Raw genomic sequence first — 15724 nt, 5'->3', positions numbered from 1 at the left:
GGCTCTTCAAACTGGTAGATGCAGAAATAATGCCAGCTTCCAGTTGCTGCTGCAGTGGTTGCTATTGTTGTTGTCAAGTGTATGTGCGTGTGTGTGTGTGTGTGTGTGTGTGTGTCTCCCGATTAGATAGAAATGATTGTGGGCTCCAGTGATGATTAGATTTCACAGTCATGGCGGGAGAAGGTGAAAGAGAGGAAATTGTAAGTGTGCGTGTGCATTCCTCTACGTCTGTGTTACACTAGAAGAGGTTATCTGGTATGTGTAACAGGCCTAAGATGGTCTGCAGGACACACTGGGTGAGATTGACTGTGGATATACTGTCTTATCGATAACCACTACAGCCAAGGTAGTGCCGCAGTCAGTTAAAAATGATTTATCAATACTCTTGAGCAAGCAGTAACACACCTAGATCTGATTCCCAAGCTCTCTTCACTCATACATATAGTAATCAACAACTATATTCTTTTTGACAACCAAAGACTACAGCTGCATCAGTCATTCCATTGTGTACTTTAGCATGTACAGTAAAGGCGGTTGCTCATCTAAGGTCTGCATGGCTGTTAGCCTCTAGCTAAGCCACAACTTCTGAGGGATGGGGAGAAAGAAAGGCACAGAGAGAAAGGAGGGCAGAGAGATAAAAGACACATGGAACGGGGGAAAGACAAATGGGGAAAACAAGTGTGAAGGAGAGTGAAGGAGAGGGACTTCAGAGCCAATAAAACAAATCTGTGTCTAAGTCGACATTAGAGTAGAGACTGAGAGCCTGGGGGTCCGCCTGCCCTGCCGACTTTCTGCCTGTCGGCCCTCGATCCACTCTGACAGACAAGAGGTGCTAAAGTGTTTTCCTTACTCCCCTCCACCAACCCTTTGAAAGCCACTAATACCGCTGTCATGACTGTTATGAATGTGGCTGCTTGTGAGTTCAAATGTGTGTCTACTGACATTCGCACATGTCCTACGCCCGCGTATGTGTGAGCAGCAGCCGAGCCTCACACTGCTTGTCTGATACAAACTTCAGGAGTTGTCATTAGTGTGACCTTGCTAATCTGGAATGGGAAGTCCTGACTGGATAACGGGACAAAATGCCAGAAAGACGTATAAAGGAAGAGCGGAGGTGGTCATGTTCATGTATGAAATGATGAGATTTGCTGTATATCCTGGTGTTTATTTACTGGTAAAACTTGCTGTCACTGTCATCTAGTTAGTCACGGTAGCGACAGTACACCAAGTCCAACAGTTCACAGCTTTCTGCTTCACAAATTTCTGTTCTTTCATTTCTAATCACGCCCCCTCTCTCTTTCTGTCAGAGTCCTGCACTCTCTCTGTCTGTCTCCCACTCGCTGTCTTACTGATCTGTCCCCTTTCTGAAAGCTGAGTCATGTTACAACAGACAGAATAGTGTTAAATGAGCAGGGGATTGGCGCCATGTTAGATTCCCCTCCGGCAACCACCATCTACCACCACTGAGAGCTAAAACACTGCAGAAAAACAGCGACTCACAACTGCCACTCACAGTCGCATACAGCTCAGTCCCCTGTGTTGGTGCGTGGGTGCGTGACTGCTTGTGTGTGCTTGTGTTACAGAGAGGACGTGTGTGTGATTGTGATTTGCAGTGCACGTTGATGTGCACGCGTGTGAGCATGTACCTGCTCGGTGAACTATTGGAGCTATTGAGGCTACTTTATTGCAGCCTCTCTGACCTTCTGGAGACATTTTACCAAAGGGTTCTCTTGCCATTCAGAGCTTTCTGACCACAGTCTGTCTAGCCATTTAAAGCAATTTTACCAAAGGCTTTTGTAGCTGTTAGGGTAGTTTCAGCAAAGGCCAGCAGGTTTCTTAGAGCTGCATCAAATGACCAGAATAGACGACTGAAAACAAAGAGAAACTGGACCAATCAATACAGACCCCAATGAGGCATGAAGCAGCTGGCTAAAAGAAGCAGGGGTGAGGAAGGACACACACACACACACACACACACACACACAAAACATCCCAATAACAAAGTCGCACAGGCACCTTCACGTACATGCACATACTTACACACGCGGACACACACATTTGAACTCTGAAACACAAGTATGTACGACTGACTTTTCAGTTTTACTGACTTCCCACCAACCAAAATAGTAATTTTGTTTTAGTTGCTAAACCACTGAACGTTACAGTATTAACAGCGAACAAGTTAAGAAAATATTTCTGCAAATAGAAAGTGAAAAATTAGGAGGAAACACAAATGTGCTGCCAGTTATTTACCAGTCATCCTGAATTTGAAGGATAACAATAACATTTAATGGTTAAAGCGCACAAAATAGAAATAAAAGTAATATATTTGTATTATTAATTAATAACAAATGCCAATAAATTTGGAGAGTTGTTTTTTATTGAAAAGTAAAAACTGAAAATAACAAGTCTTTTGCATATACACACACTCATTGCCTAGAACACACGAATTTGCACAAATGCAGACACATGGTGACTCAAGTGTGAAAACCCCCTCAGTGTGAGCTATAATTATGCAACAGATTAAAAACATCAAAGCAAATAAAGCCAAAACACAGTTCAGAACATGGCACCATTGCTATACTGTGATTGAGTCACTGCGTGTGACAGTGTTGCTGTGTCCAACTGAACTGTGCTGAGCCAAAACACTCCTAAAAGGTTCTAGTTTCCAGGTCCTACTGGAAACAAGTTGTAAGCAGCCAATCTTACCCACTCAGCGTTGCTGAATAGATAATTGGTTGCCAGTTGCCCTCCTTGACAAAGCCGCACAATGAAAAGGAGCTCCGGTGATCCGAGACAAACAGACGACCACCTGTTCAAAAAGTTGCCTTTGGGAAAGGTAACATTTCATTAGGACCAGACTGACTCAGCGCCTCAACAGCTTCATCCAGACAGCCATCACCGAGCTCAGCCAACCCTCCGACTTTACCTCTGTTCACATCTCTGGCCTCCTGCCCACCACCTGCTATCAGAACAGACTGCAATCCCCACCACTCTGCGTGGTGTGACTCTTCACTCCACTGAGGTTATTATTACTATACAGTGTTGCCACAAGCTAATGACTGCACTGCAATCCACACAGTATAATTACAGACCTTCTATGTATCATTAGTGTTGTTTACACATTCCTCATATTACCTAGAATTGTAATTTTTACAACCTACTAGTTCCGGGAGCTGATCTTACTAAATGTTCAAAACTTTTCAAAGCATATTTATCTGACTCAGTGCTGCCATCTCAAAGTACAGTACAGTGTGCTGTGCAGTGGCCTGCGGATGGAGCTGGCTGAACTGAATGTGTAATGCGTAAAAGTAGGAAATCTTCAGCAGAGTGATTCAGCACATTTGAGCATTTTTAAAATTTTTTTTTTTTTTTCCTGAACCATCCTTGTATTTCGGGCTTGTCTTTGCTTACAAGGAGTTTTTCACTCATTCTGCCGAGACATTTCCTTAATTACTTTTCTCACAGTGACTGAACTGGAAACCCATTTAAATGGAAAGTTAGTTCTTATAAAACCTAAAGCACGATACTGTGCATTTTATTTTTATGACATTTTTACACAAGGTTTAGATCAATTTATGACTTCCTTAATGACGACTACTCACAAAGCCATGTTGCAATGTTCATGTTAGTTATGGCACAGTCAGTCAGAGGGATTGGCCTTGATAATAGCCAAAGCTTTCTCCCAACGGTAACACTATTTTTCATGTTTTCTCAGAAAGAAAGTTTTTGTTGTGTTTGTTGCTGCATTTGCTTTTAAGCAACGGTTGCTTGGTGCACTGATGCCGAAGAAGGATAAACTATTTCCAGCCGGAGACTAATCTTCTCTTATGCCTGCGAAACGTTCCATCATGCATCTCAGTTCAGCATGTCCACCAGCAACCACACCTTTGAGGCCTTGTACTGGCCAAAAATACAATTTTCTGATCACAAGCAAGGAAGCTGGGCTCTGTGACAATTGCCCAAAACATGTAGTTACTTTTCACAGTGTTGACTGCAGGAAAAAAAACAATAAAATCTGGTATGTCATAGTCCGTAAATATGAGTTGCTCTGTTGTCACCTGGACAATTACTTTACAACTGCTGCACTTGTTTTGATTGTATAATGAGTCTAATTCTGTCTAAATCTTCTTTTGACAGTCATTCAGGCATGTCTAAGTCAAGATGAAAGCTTTTTGTATTCCCATATATAATGTCACCCACCATGTCTAACATCCTTTAACTTTGTGTCTTTCATGAGTTCACAACACATTTCATCAAATAGGAGGAAACCTGCTGCTGTTCACATTATATACGTCATCAAATTACATCAGATTACTTGATCACTTTTTTAAAAGTGATTACTGCTGTAGATTCAGCCGTACATCTGCCTGTAACTCCTCCACTATCTTTTTCGGTGCCTACAATTTAGCAATTTGGCAGCTTTTCAGAACCCATTAGTGTCTTTACAGTATTTCAAAAATGAGCTTTAGAAACAAATCTAGCAACTTTTTTGAGCAGGCATCAGCTACTTTTCTTCAGGTACTTACATCAGCTACAGCTCTCCAGTTCACATAATGGCTGCTGGTTATGCAAGTTGAGAGGCAGGTTCAGTGATCCAGCCGGCAGTATGAAACATAAATGAGCTACATTTGTGTGAACCAGTGTGACGAACGGTCACATCAGCTTCTCTCCTTTATACCCCACATACTGAAAAGTGAAGTGCTTTCTTAGCTATACCTCTTTTCTGCTTCCTAAACTTCTTCTTGGTCTTCTTGTCTAGACCAAATCTCGAAAAACAGATCTTAGCGACTTTGGGCCTTTGGGACAAGGGACATTCTGGACAAAAGTGCACTTGTACATGAAATTATTGAGATTTAAATTTGATGGGTAATTTGGAGTAAAATACAGCTTTTTTGTTCAACAAAAAGACCTTGCTCAGTAGTCTTTTTTTAAAACAAACAAAATAGCATAAGTCTTTTGTCATCCTCATAGCACAGTTAATGGGTGATGACATTATTTATAATCCATCACTGCTAATAGTCAGTGGGTGCACTCTGTTTGCCTCACATCAGCACAGAATTAGTGACAGCAGGCTGCAGCAAACACTGCAGTGCTAGTGTAACACCATAACTTCTGTGACTCTCACAATGTGATGGCAGATGCAGCAGCTGAAAGAGTGAAAAATAGTTGTTTCAAAACATCTGTAGTGTCATATTTTCACTCTCAAAAATTATATTGGTTGCCAGTATGTTATGTCCATCCATCCATTATCTATTCCCACTTATTCCTATGTAGGGTCACAGGGATCTGCTGGACTGTGGCAGAAAAGCTGGACAGAAAGGCCCCAACATGCTTGCTGTGTGACAACACTGCTAACCACCAGGCCACCATGCTACCCCATGTATGTTATAATTTACTAATATTTTAGATGTTTTTGGCTTTAGCTGTAACATTCTTATTCATCTCTTTTTTTTATTATCTCTGAGCACAGAATTAGATTAGGCCTAATGTAATTCTGTGGTTGTATGTCTTTCAGTGATCCTGTTTTTGAATTCCTGACAAGACGTTGATGGCTAAAATAAACCCAGAGGAAGCACTGGCTAATATTAATGCTCACATCCACTAATCATTCATGATTTATGACAAACTGCTATGAAATGTGAGCTGCGTGTATTAAATGTGTTCCTAAAGTATAGTATGCATTATATGCTTCTCAGCTCTAACCCGTCATTGTTTAGCTTGTTAGCCAGGATGAACAACAACACAGAGCGGAATGTGCACTTAATTCATGATAGGCTGTAATCAGCCTGATGACTTGACTGCTGTGACAGAGAAATCCAGATCAAGGGGTGAATTACTGAAGAAAACTGTTTTTCAGCTCTAGTCATCAACTTGTGTTTAAGTTAGGGCTACAACTAACCATTCTTCTTGGAAATGATTGATTGCTCTGTCAAATCTTTTATCATTTTTTATGATTAATTGAGCCCAAATTGCTTGTTTTGTCCAAACAGCGGTACCAAACCAAATGATGTTTTAAACAAAAGTTAAATCTGCAAATTATCACATTTCACAAAAATCTAAAAGCAGAAAATGTTTGACATTTTCTAGTGAATTGGTCAAAATTGTCAGCTAATTTTGTGTTAATGTCATAAACTGCCAGATTTCAACCTTTTCATGTGGGCTCCATATACATTAACACCAGGGCTCAAACAGTTACTTAGCTACTAGATGCAGCTGTTTTTTAAAATCAGTTAATCAGTACAGAAATGGCAAATTGCTGGTCAGAGCTTCCAAAATGGGCACACTGCTTTGTCTCATATTTGTGTAAACTGATTATCTTTGGGCATGGGGCTGTTTGTTTGACAAAACAATATTAAAGGCATTATCTTAGGCTCTGGAAAACCTAATGAAGAAAATAATCTCCTGATTTATTGATGATGGAACTCATCCTTGTTTGCTGTGCTTATAAACACAGATACTTTTTTTTTTTTTTTCATCTGAGTTCACGTGGTGACTGTACTGAGTTTGACCACTGTGATTAATTACTGATTTTTACAGCAGATGCTTGAATTGCCATCAAACTGTGAAACGAAATTTACTGAAAGAAAAAAAGTGTGAAAGTAATGAACTTGAAGCCACTAACGAGTCATTTGGTGCTTTATGGAACCACCGGGTCCCCCGGAGCACCACGAACTGCACAATAGAACTACAAAGAAGATCTTGGCTTAAAGTGTGCAATGTCTGTGTCTCTCTGTGTACGCAGAAGTGACTGAAATGTGATTTGGAGGTGATTATTTGATTGCAGGGTGCTGCTAACTTGTTCATTTCACTTGCGTCAGTAGCTTCTGCTTGTTGCCATAGAGATGAGTTATCTTTCATAACACAACACAACAGCTCAACAACTCGGCATTGTAAAAGTTGAAAACAGCTAGTTATTCATAAATGCAGAAAATACTCTAATTAGCTTTTTTGACAGTACAATAGAGCAACAGCAGAAAGGTTTTACCGAGGCAGAACTTAAATGAAATTCATAATAGAGAATGAGTAACTGGTGGCGTTGTCAGCAGCAATATTCTTCAAGATTACAGACGCAATCGTAATCTGCCCTCTATCTCTCCTTAAATGCCCTGTTCACGATCATAATGCCTGCTGCTCATATCTGATGGCCGTGTTGTGCTTAATAACAAGCTACGGCTTCAGGAGGGAGGGGTACGTTGGGAGATAAACAAATTAACAAAGCTATTCACAGACCCTACAACACCAGGGGGTATGGGAGGAGAGGAAAGAGGGCAGTAAAGAAGAAGGGGAGGACTGCCTTAGCTAATCACAACAGGGGGCATACGCTGCAATCACTTAGACACAGCATTATCTCTGCAATCATGTATCGTCCCATTGTTGTGTTAATTGGAAACCTTAATTTGAGACATAATATTATTGCCTCATTATTTGCTGGTTTACTTTTCCCCAAATCAATAATCAGGTCACATAACTTACACAAAGAGCTTTAAGGACTGGTAGTAATATGAGGTGGATATTAAGGACTGCTTCCAAATTGTAAAAAAAAAAAAAAAACAGAAAACAGAAAAAAGAAAAGCCACACCTCGAACATCTGTTTAGTGAATTATTAAATAAAAAGTGTTCCAAGATCTGCCACAACGACCCCAGTGTCACACCGCTAGTCACTCTATCCCTCCACATAGGATGCGAAAGCAGTTAGAGTAACATGCTGAACCATGGATAAATGTGGCAAGAAGTGAAAAGTTTGGCTCAGTGTCATGAGAGAAGATTTAGCCAAGTGTAACAGCTGCTTTATATGTGGGGTGGGGGACTCCAACATTGACAAATTTTTGGCTCCAGTTTGGCATGGCAGTAAAGGGATATGTCACTTCTTTTAAATGTTGCAAATATCAATTGATGAATTCAGTCAGTTGTATATTACGCAGCATAAAACAAACAATATGCAATGTATTTACCAAAATGGCAGGTTTTGTAATCTATTTATTATTTCCTTTGATTAATGCATTTATCATCCAATCAGCCATGTTTTTCATTTTAAAATTTTTTTTTTTTTTTTTTTTGCATGAGAATTTAAATGATTGCCTGTCTAATTAATGGGTTCAGCGCTATTTGCATGTGCCATATATGTTAATGAAGAAAAAGTTAAGTAGGAAAATAATAATAGCTTTGTAAAATATAAGAACTGCCCAGCTCAGTACAGTATAATAGCCTGCAGGAGATGATAATAGTTTGAATAAAAGATCCTTCATTATCATATTTTAAACATTGAATATTTTCTCCTGCGTCTTATTACAATATCTTATGATAATAAGAATTAATCTTCAGAACCTGATTTAATGAGACAGACTCCAAATCAATAAATACAGAAAAAATCAGCATGGCTATTATTTGGGGAAGATGAAGTATAAAACCACTCAGGGAGGACTTTTTTTCCTTCCTGTTAGTGACTGTTAATTTATTAATTAAAATTACTGAATCATTATGTAATGAGAGGACCTAATCATCTGGTGGCCTGTGTCTCAACCTCTCCCCCTAGACAAAGACATTAAGTCCATAGCCACTTTAATCTTGCTATTTGAATATCTTTGATTTACAAGCTAACACTTCATCTATGCCTACATCCCATACATCTTGGTGGAGTTACCATGGTGATGTCAACATGAAAATCAATCATTGCCAAGCAGGAGTGGAGCATGACACCAATTAAAAGGTGATGTCGTCTCCAAGTCATCACTCACACTCCTCACTAATGCACTAATTACCGGGGCCGGGACATTAATGGAATAGCATGGTTCAGCCTGGGGATTAATCTGCGTGGGTTTAGCACCGTGTGTTTGGGTGTGTGCGTTGTGTGTATGTATGTGTGTGATCAATGGGAACAGCCCCCCACCCCCCCGCTCAGATGTGACCTTGAGCACCACCACAGGAGGGAAATGAACTGGCAGTCTGGGGTGGGTGGGCAGGGGTGGGGGTATCTGTACTTGAGCAGTAGAGGGAAGATGATGTGCTGAGGCGGAGGGCTAGGCCAAGGTTGCAAATGAACAGGGAATTGGTGCAGTTGGAGGGGATTGATGAATAAATTTGATATGTGACTTTGACACACACTGCTGATGATCTTCCAGACTACACAGCTACTACTGAAACTTTCAAGATTTTGAGGACCCAAATTATTTCTAAGTTGTTATCAATCATAAAGACTAGAGTTCATCTCCATTCATGACTGTCTCAGAAATTTGTTGCATTTATCTGCAGGAAGTGTTCAGAGCTTTTACTCATGCAACACAAAAGTATATATAAATATTATTCATGAGAGATACTTAAAATATTTTTAAACAATCAGTGATCAAAATATTTCTTTGACCGTAAACTGCTTAATACAGTGTTATAAAATGCATTAAAAAAGCAGAAAGATTGTTCCACTGAATTTCAGTGAATTTGGTTTAACTATGTTTATTTGCAAATAGAGACACAATATGGACATATGACTAATCATAATAAAATGTACTGATGAATTTTGCAGAGGTGTGATTAAGAAGCAAATAAAGACAGATATGTAATAAGATCTCACCTTAAAGCAGATGAAAATTTTAATATAAAATAACATGGCTGAAAAAGTCAGACTGTATTACTACTCAGTGTATGTGTGTATTCATCATACAATAATTACTACTTTTGTTCGCTTTGATGCAGGACACCTAATTTAAAATTTAAAACAAACTTCAGAGGGTCACATATGTGGAATACATTATCTTTGCTTTTAAAGCCAGAGCCTTCAAAGTAAGAGTGTAAAATTTTCACCAGTCTTGCTTTGAGCCATATCGATTTCCTTTTCTGTTTTGTTCTTTCTTTTTGGTTCCTGTTTTACCCCGATGCCTGCAACTTTGTGTTTGTGTAAATAAAAAAACAAATGTTCCTGTATTTTTTATTGATCGTTTTTTCTTAATTCATTTGGCAGCCTCCCAATTTCCTCACCCCTCCAGTGATCTCTTTTGACATTGTTGATTCTATGAATTAATTCAGAACAAACAATTTTCTTGCACTGCAACACTTGAAAAGCTTTAACTCACCGATGACGTATGTGAGCAGCAGGGCCAGGGTGAGAGTCAGGAGTGACGCGGACAGGGCCGTACACTTCCAGTTGCAACAGCGGTGAGGCTTGTTGAAGGTAAACAGTGGTCTGGTCACGCTACTGCGAGGGAGGGGCCGGGGTGGAGGGGAGTACACTGTCCCAGATGTCAGGGGGTAACCCTGACCTGCCCCCGATAGTAGAGCTGATGAACCAGAGCCTTGTTTAAACAGGAAGTGTCTGCAGAGAAAAAAACACAGACAACTTAACTCCAACCTGCAATTGACTGTTTGCTACACCTGTCAATCCCTCCTTGCACAGTACATATACAGATTACAGTGATAACCGTGGCAGATTTACCACTCGACAATCCTAGTAATTTTTGAAACAAAGGGCTCTTGATTTCGGACACTTAGACAAAAGCTGGCTCCTTGACTCTAACCGACACCTGCTGATTTTATGTTCGACTGAAATGGCAACTGTCCCTGCCAGATTTGATCAGCTGTAGCTCACAAACTAATTAAAGTAACGCTGGCTTCAGAAGATGAGGTCACTTTTTAATGTTTCCAGTTGACTTGCTTTAAAAGGCTAATCTTGTAAAAAGAACAAACAGCACTTTGGTTACTGAACTGTAAACTTCCCTTAAACCCATTGCACAGAGATACTGTAATGTTGCCCTAAACTGTGAAATACTAAGTGGATGTGATATTGTATAATAGTGTACTGAGATGTGGCTGAGACCTGCTATTGTAGGTAGTAAGGTAATTTGCCGAACAACTTACGTCAGTGTAGATAAAGACACTGTTTAATTCATTCCTCACATCTGTGTTCCTCTATTTTTGGTTGGGGAGAAGGAATTTAAAAAGACACCCCCCTCCATACTCTTTAAATACTGAACATCACTTTTACTACAGCCCCACAAACTCTGCTTTGGCATGTGGAGAAGTCCGAAACATGACAGATCTGTTGTGCCTGTTTACGGTTGCTAAGCATGATTAGATTATCGCTGTTCTGGGGAGTTGTCTGGAGAACAGTCAGTTAATTGCGATCTATCATTTGAGCAGGGATCCGCATTGTGTGTCTCACACACTACCTGCCACCCGTGGGGGAATGTTTTTGTGCCTTTTTAAAAGTAGACCATGGTACAAAGTTGGAAACAACCACTGGACAAGTGCAGGCCTATATGTAACAGTGGCTCAGTGCAATGTTAGGTTAGCATAGCGCAGACATTATCTTTTCTCAGGTATCTGGTATCCTATTTTAATTCTATTTATGCAAATCAGCACTCAGTGGTATTCAGTCTCACTATGAAGTACGTCTGACTGAAACACATTTAAAGGGCCCCCAAATGAGAGATTTTAGAAGAGACCCCTCTATTGCTATTTTTAAATTATGCATGCAGGCTGGCTAAGGATTTAGATATCACACCCAGGACAGACTGTTCCACTTTGCCACTGCATGGAGTCCTACTAAATGTTACCTGTCGAAATGAGCTCTAAGTAGTATCTGGAAGTGTGTAATTTAGTTAAATCCTTAATATCCCATGTGTTTAGCTGAATTTGTGTGCTTTTAATTTAAGTGGCCTTTTAATCTCGGAAGTAATGCATCATCAAAGATTAATCCAGAAAGCTAAAAATGAAGAAAAATAGTAAAATAATCATGGACATTATTCACAGTTAGTGCACTATAACCAGCTAAACAATCAGTCCTGCCACAAAATGCATGCTACAAAATGCAACTGTATGTGATATACCCGCAACATACAGTACCTCTGGTGCATAAGTCACAGAATATTAAACTATAATCTCATATCCAGCCCAGGTCCTTCATCAGCGAAGAAGCCCAAATTTGACAAAGTGACTCTCTGGTGCAACATTATGAGCAGCTGAAATGCAGAGCAGCACTGATATGGAAGAGAATGAAAAAGGCAGCCAAGGATCAATGACTTACCTATGCTTTTTTTGACTCATTAAAGCAGCTACTTAAGTCATGCAGCTGTATTAGTTAACCAAAGATGAGGTTCATTTTCATTATGAAAGAGTTCCTTAGATGGCAGATGGCGATAGAAAACTAAGCTGAAGGGCAATTAATCTAGGTAGCATTTCATCTATATTATATTTAGATAATGGAGGGTGAGGTTGGAGGATGTCAGTTGAAAAGCAAAAAAACTGGGGCTAGGAAATGGTGCAATTTGGGAAAGTAGATCTGGACAGGCAATTATAAGCAGCTCCAGCTTGTTTTGGCCATATAATCTCACATAAAAAACGAACAAAGGCTGCTGGAACATGAGAAACAAACCATGGCTATACTGGAGACAAAGTCAGAAGCAAAAACAGGTATGACTCATTGTTTTCTTTACACTGCAGTGTGTGTGCGTGTGTGTGTCTGTAGTTTTCCATAACAAAAAAATATCCTGGAGCTTTTGGAATTCACCAATGGCAATGATTGCTCCAAGTTACTGAGTGCTCTCTGGGGGTTAATACCAACTGAAAGTGTGGCATGTTGAGGGTGACGTGCAGCTTGCCAGAGTGTCATTTTGTCCATACAGCAGAGGTGTGAGGTCACATTTTACTGGTAGGACCGCGGTCTCTGAAGGGCCCTCAGAGGACAGGCCATTAAAGTGGGACCAGGCGGCAGGTTGACAGTGTCGCTGGACACAAGGCTGCACCTGCCTCATCCGTTTGCCCTCATACATGGCAAAAACACATCCATCTTTGTAAGTCTGAGCTCATATTCAGCCTTGAAGACAGATTTTACAGAAGAATGTTCTCAAAGTTAGTTTGGGTATCAGGGCGCATGATGGAATAAACCACACCATGGCACTTGTTTCAAGCAAATTAAAATAAAATTTGTAAAACAAGATAATTTGCATAGGAGACTAGAAAAAATGATCTCAATGCAAAGAGTGGGAAAGGTTATTTATAGGACTCCAACATAGAGGCTATTTAAAGTTCTTTACATAAAAGGAAACAATATTAAGAGTGATATTAAAGAACAAAATAGGATAAATACTATTAAATTATGTACTATATTACTATATTTCTTTTCTGTGTTCCTCTCTTTTTCTGTGTGTAACCTGGCTCTGTGGCTAAGACAGATGACATGAATCTTTCACTCTCAGTCTCCCCTTCTCTCTCCACTCAGCCATCCAGCGTCTGCTGAAGGCTGCAAGTCAGGTGAGGGAGCAACCACATGCCTAAAGGTCAATGGCAGTGCAACTCTGAGAGGTAGATGTGGAACAAACACACAAATAGAGAAACATAGCTCAGCTCAGCGATGCCCACACAAGACAAGCATAAACAAAAAGATGTCAAATACAGGTGAGCATTTTCACATTTTTGAGGGCAGTACACAGGTCGAGTCCACAGCGGTGCTTTTATTGCTCTGCTGAAGGGGAATTAAAGCAAAAGGGATCAGAATCCAGTTGAAGAAATTGCATTTGTCAACGTGTGTGGAACTCTATTGTTCTTGTGGTGCTTTTAAAAAATGCTTCACTGTGTTTCCTGGCTCCCTTGCCTTTGATCTTCTCAGACAATATCCAGGGGCGACGCCCAGGAAGCTCTGAATTCATATCAGAGGGCAGATTTCCCCTGAGACAGGAAGAAAATGAGAGTTCCTGCTCTCCAGGAGGTCGGAGTCTACAGCCCAAGGGCTGTCTCTACCTGGATGTGTGCGAATGACTGTGCGGCTGTGTGGGTGGAGGCATTTGTACATGCAGCTGTGATATACTGCGTGTGTATAGAAGTTGATTTCAGTGTGTGGCAGCACATGCACAGAGTGTGATTCAAGTAGTCTTACTTCTTAGCGATAAGAAGAAGGGGAGAAGGCAGGGCACTGGTCAATTTATTACAATCCCAACATTTGTTATGCCTCTTAAACACACCCAATGTGAGACCCAGTCAGTTATATTGAATATCCATATCTGCATCCTTCCACTTACATAAGCTGCCCTCTTCAGAAACTGGACATGCAGCTGAAAAGGAAATCTATGGACACTTCAAACAATCTTAATCTCCGCTGACGCGACGTCAATACATTTCAATACAGATACATCATATACACACTGAGGAAAATGAAAGTGCAGTTGACAGGAAGAGATATTATCCATTTTTCTGCCATTTTTTAAGGTCATAGCATCACTTATAATTCTGTTAGCATGAGCCTCCATTTCGAGTTTGTAAATACTTGATAAATCTTCAATCTCACACCTGAGATTGAGCTGATAGCATCATCAGGGTAAGAGTAAAAAATATGAAACCATTAGATTACTAGTATATCTGAGACAGCAAAAGAGCAGCAAGAAGACGGTACTTAAATATTAAATACAACCCAAAACAGTTGAGCAGCGAAGATTTTTTTTACTTTCCTGCCCTCCCCAAAAGCCAGATAGAAAAGAGCCAATAATATCTGAATTATGTTATGAAGGGACACTGTTCTATTGACTATGAATATGATTATATTTTATGGTTCAGAACTAATAGTGTACTATCAAATGAAACTTATTTCACTATAAAGTCCCAAATGCAAAAATGTATTACTACAAAAAGTACCATCCAATATACCGAGCCACTGCGGAAATTGTGTTTTATAATCACATCTCTCTTTGGAGGCTGTTCTTTATGTTCAGCAAATATTGTTTGAACGATTTTTTTTTTTTTTTTTTAAAAGCATATATTTTGTTTATGGTGGTTTCATTTAAAGCACCACACACACACACACACACACACACACACACACGCACACGCACACACACACACACACACACACAGATAACCAATGTAATTACAATGCACTTCTGACAAGTTTTTCACATTGATGCTCATGTCTGGGCAATGATTAATTTAAATTGTCACTGAATCTAATTTTATTCTTCCTTTCCTTTAAATGAGGTAAGATCTAATTATGGCCTAATGCATAACTTATTAAAAGCCCTTTTTCTGGTGTGTCAGCCTGCCAATCTCAGCCTCAGTCATAATACCAGAATTCAGCTGCCCCACCAGCTCTCATTAAACATGCAAACATATTCTCTTGCACCTTGCTGCTCTCGAAAGAAGCCTCACAAATGAGAATCTCCTAAATAATTCTCTGATCAATTATTACTTATGCAGCAAGAAAATCCTTAATTCTGTTTGATGGCACAGAATTCCAGCAGCTAACCTCCCAGCATTTGGAAAGATTTCTCAGGTACTACAATGGGAAATGCAATCACAATGTGTTCTTTAAAAGAGAATTTCAACTAGATGCTGAATTTTTGTTTTATTTTGGGTAGTATCAAGTCAGATTCATGTCTCCTGGTAAATCCTTTTGTAGTTGGGGGTACAGGAATGAAAAGAGTCCAAAAAAACTTTAGAGATTCGTTATGACTTTGATGGTGTGCAAAGTCCTGTAATAATACCCTGGAGGCTTGTGTGGTGTTCTACTTACTGCTCTCTACAAGTGCAAAACATGTCCATCTTTACAAATCCTTTAGTCCAACATTCATTCTTAATCATTCTACTCTGATTTTTCTAAGAAATTGTGAACGTCTGCCAACCCTGAGTCCTGATGAGAGAATTTTCTTTAATCTAATGATCCTCATTTGTGAGATTAAAGAACTGTCTTTAATCAAGTGACATAATGTTGAAGTAAGGTGGTTTGCCTTGAAGATATTTTCACTTG

At 39.8% G+C, this 15724-nt stretch overlaps 1 protein-coding gene across 1 annotated transcript in view; it reads right to left on the bottom strand.

Annotated features, from left to right (window-relative positions):
- tenm1 (teneurin transmembrane protein 1) overlaps positions 1-15724 on the bottom strand; it is a 152345-nt gene that overhangs the window by 86814 nt on the left and 49807 nt on the right. Inside the window, exon 5 of the mRNA XM_026330036.1 lies at positions 10068-10306. Within this exon, the coding sequence (XP_026185821.1) occupies positions 10068-10306 (239 nt within the window). The remainder of the gene's footprint in view (positions 1-10067; positions 10307-15724) is intronic.

The sequence above is a fragment of the Mastacembelus armatus genome, chromosome 10 (assembly GCF_900324485.2).
Source record: "Mastacembelus armatus chromosome 10, fMasArm1.2, whole genome shotgun sequence".
Lineage (NCBI taxonomy): Eukaryota > Metazoa > Chordata > Actinopteri > Synbranchiformes > Mastacembelidae > Mastacembelus > Mastacembelus armatus.
Note: the sequence above shows the minus strand (reverse complement) of the source record. Positions and strands in the feature narration are given on the sequence as shown.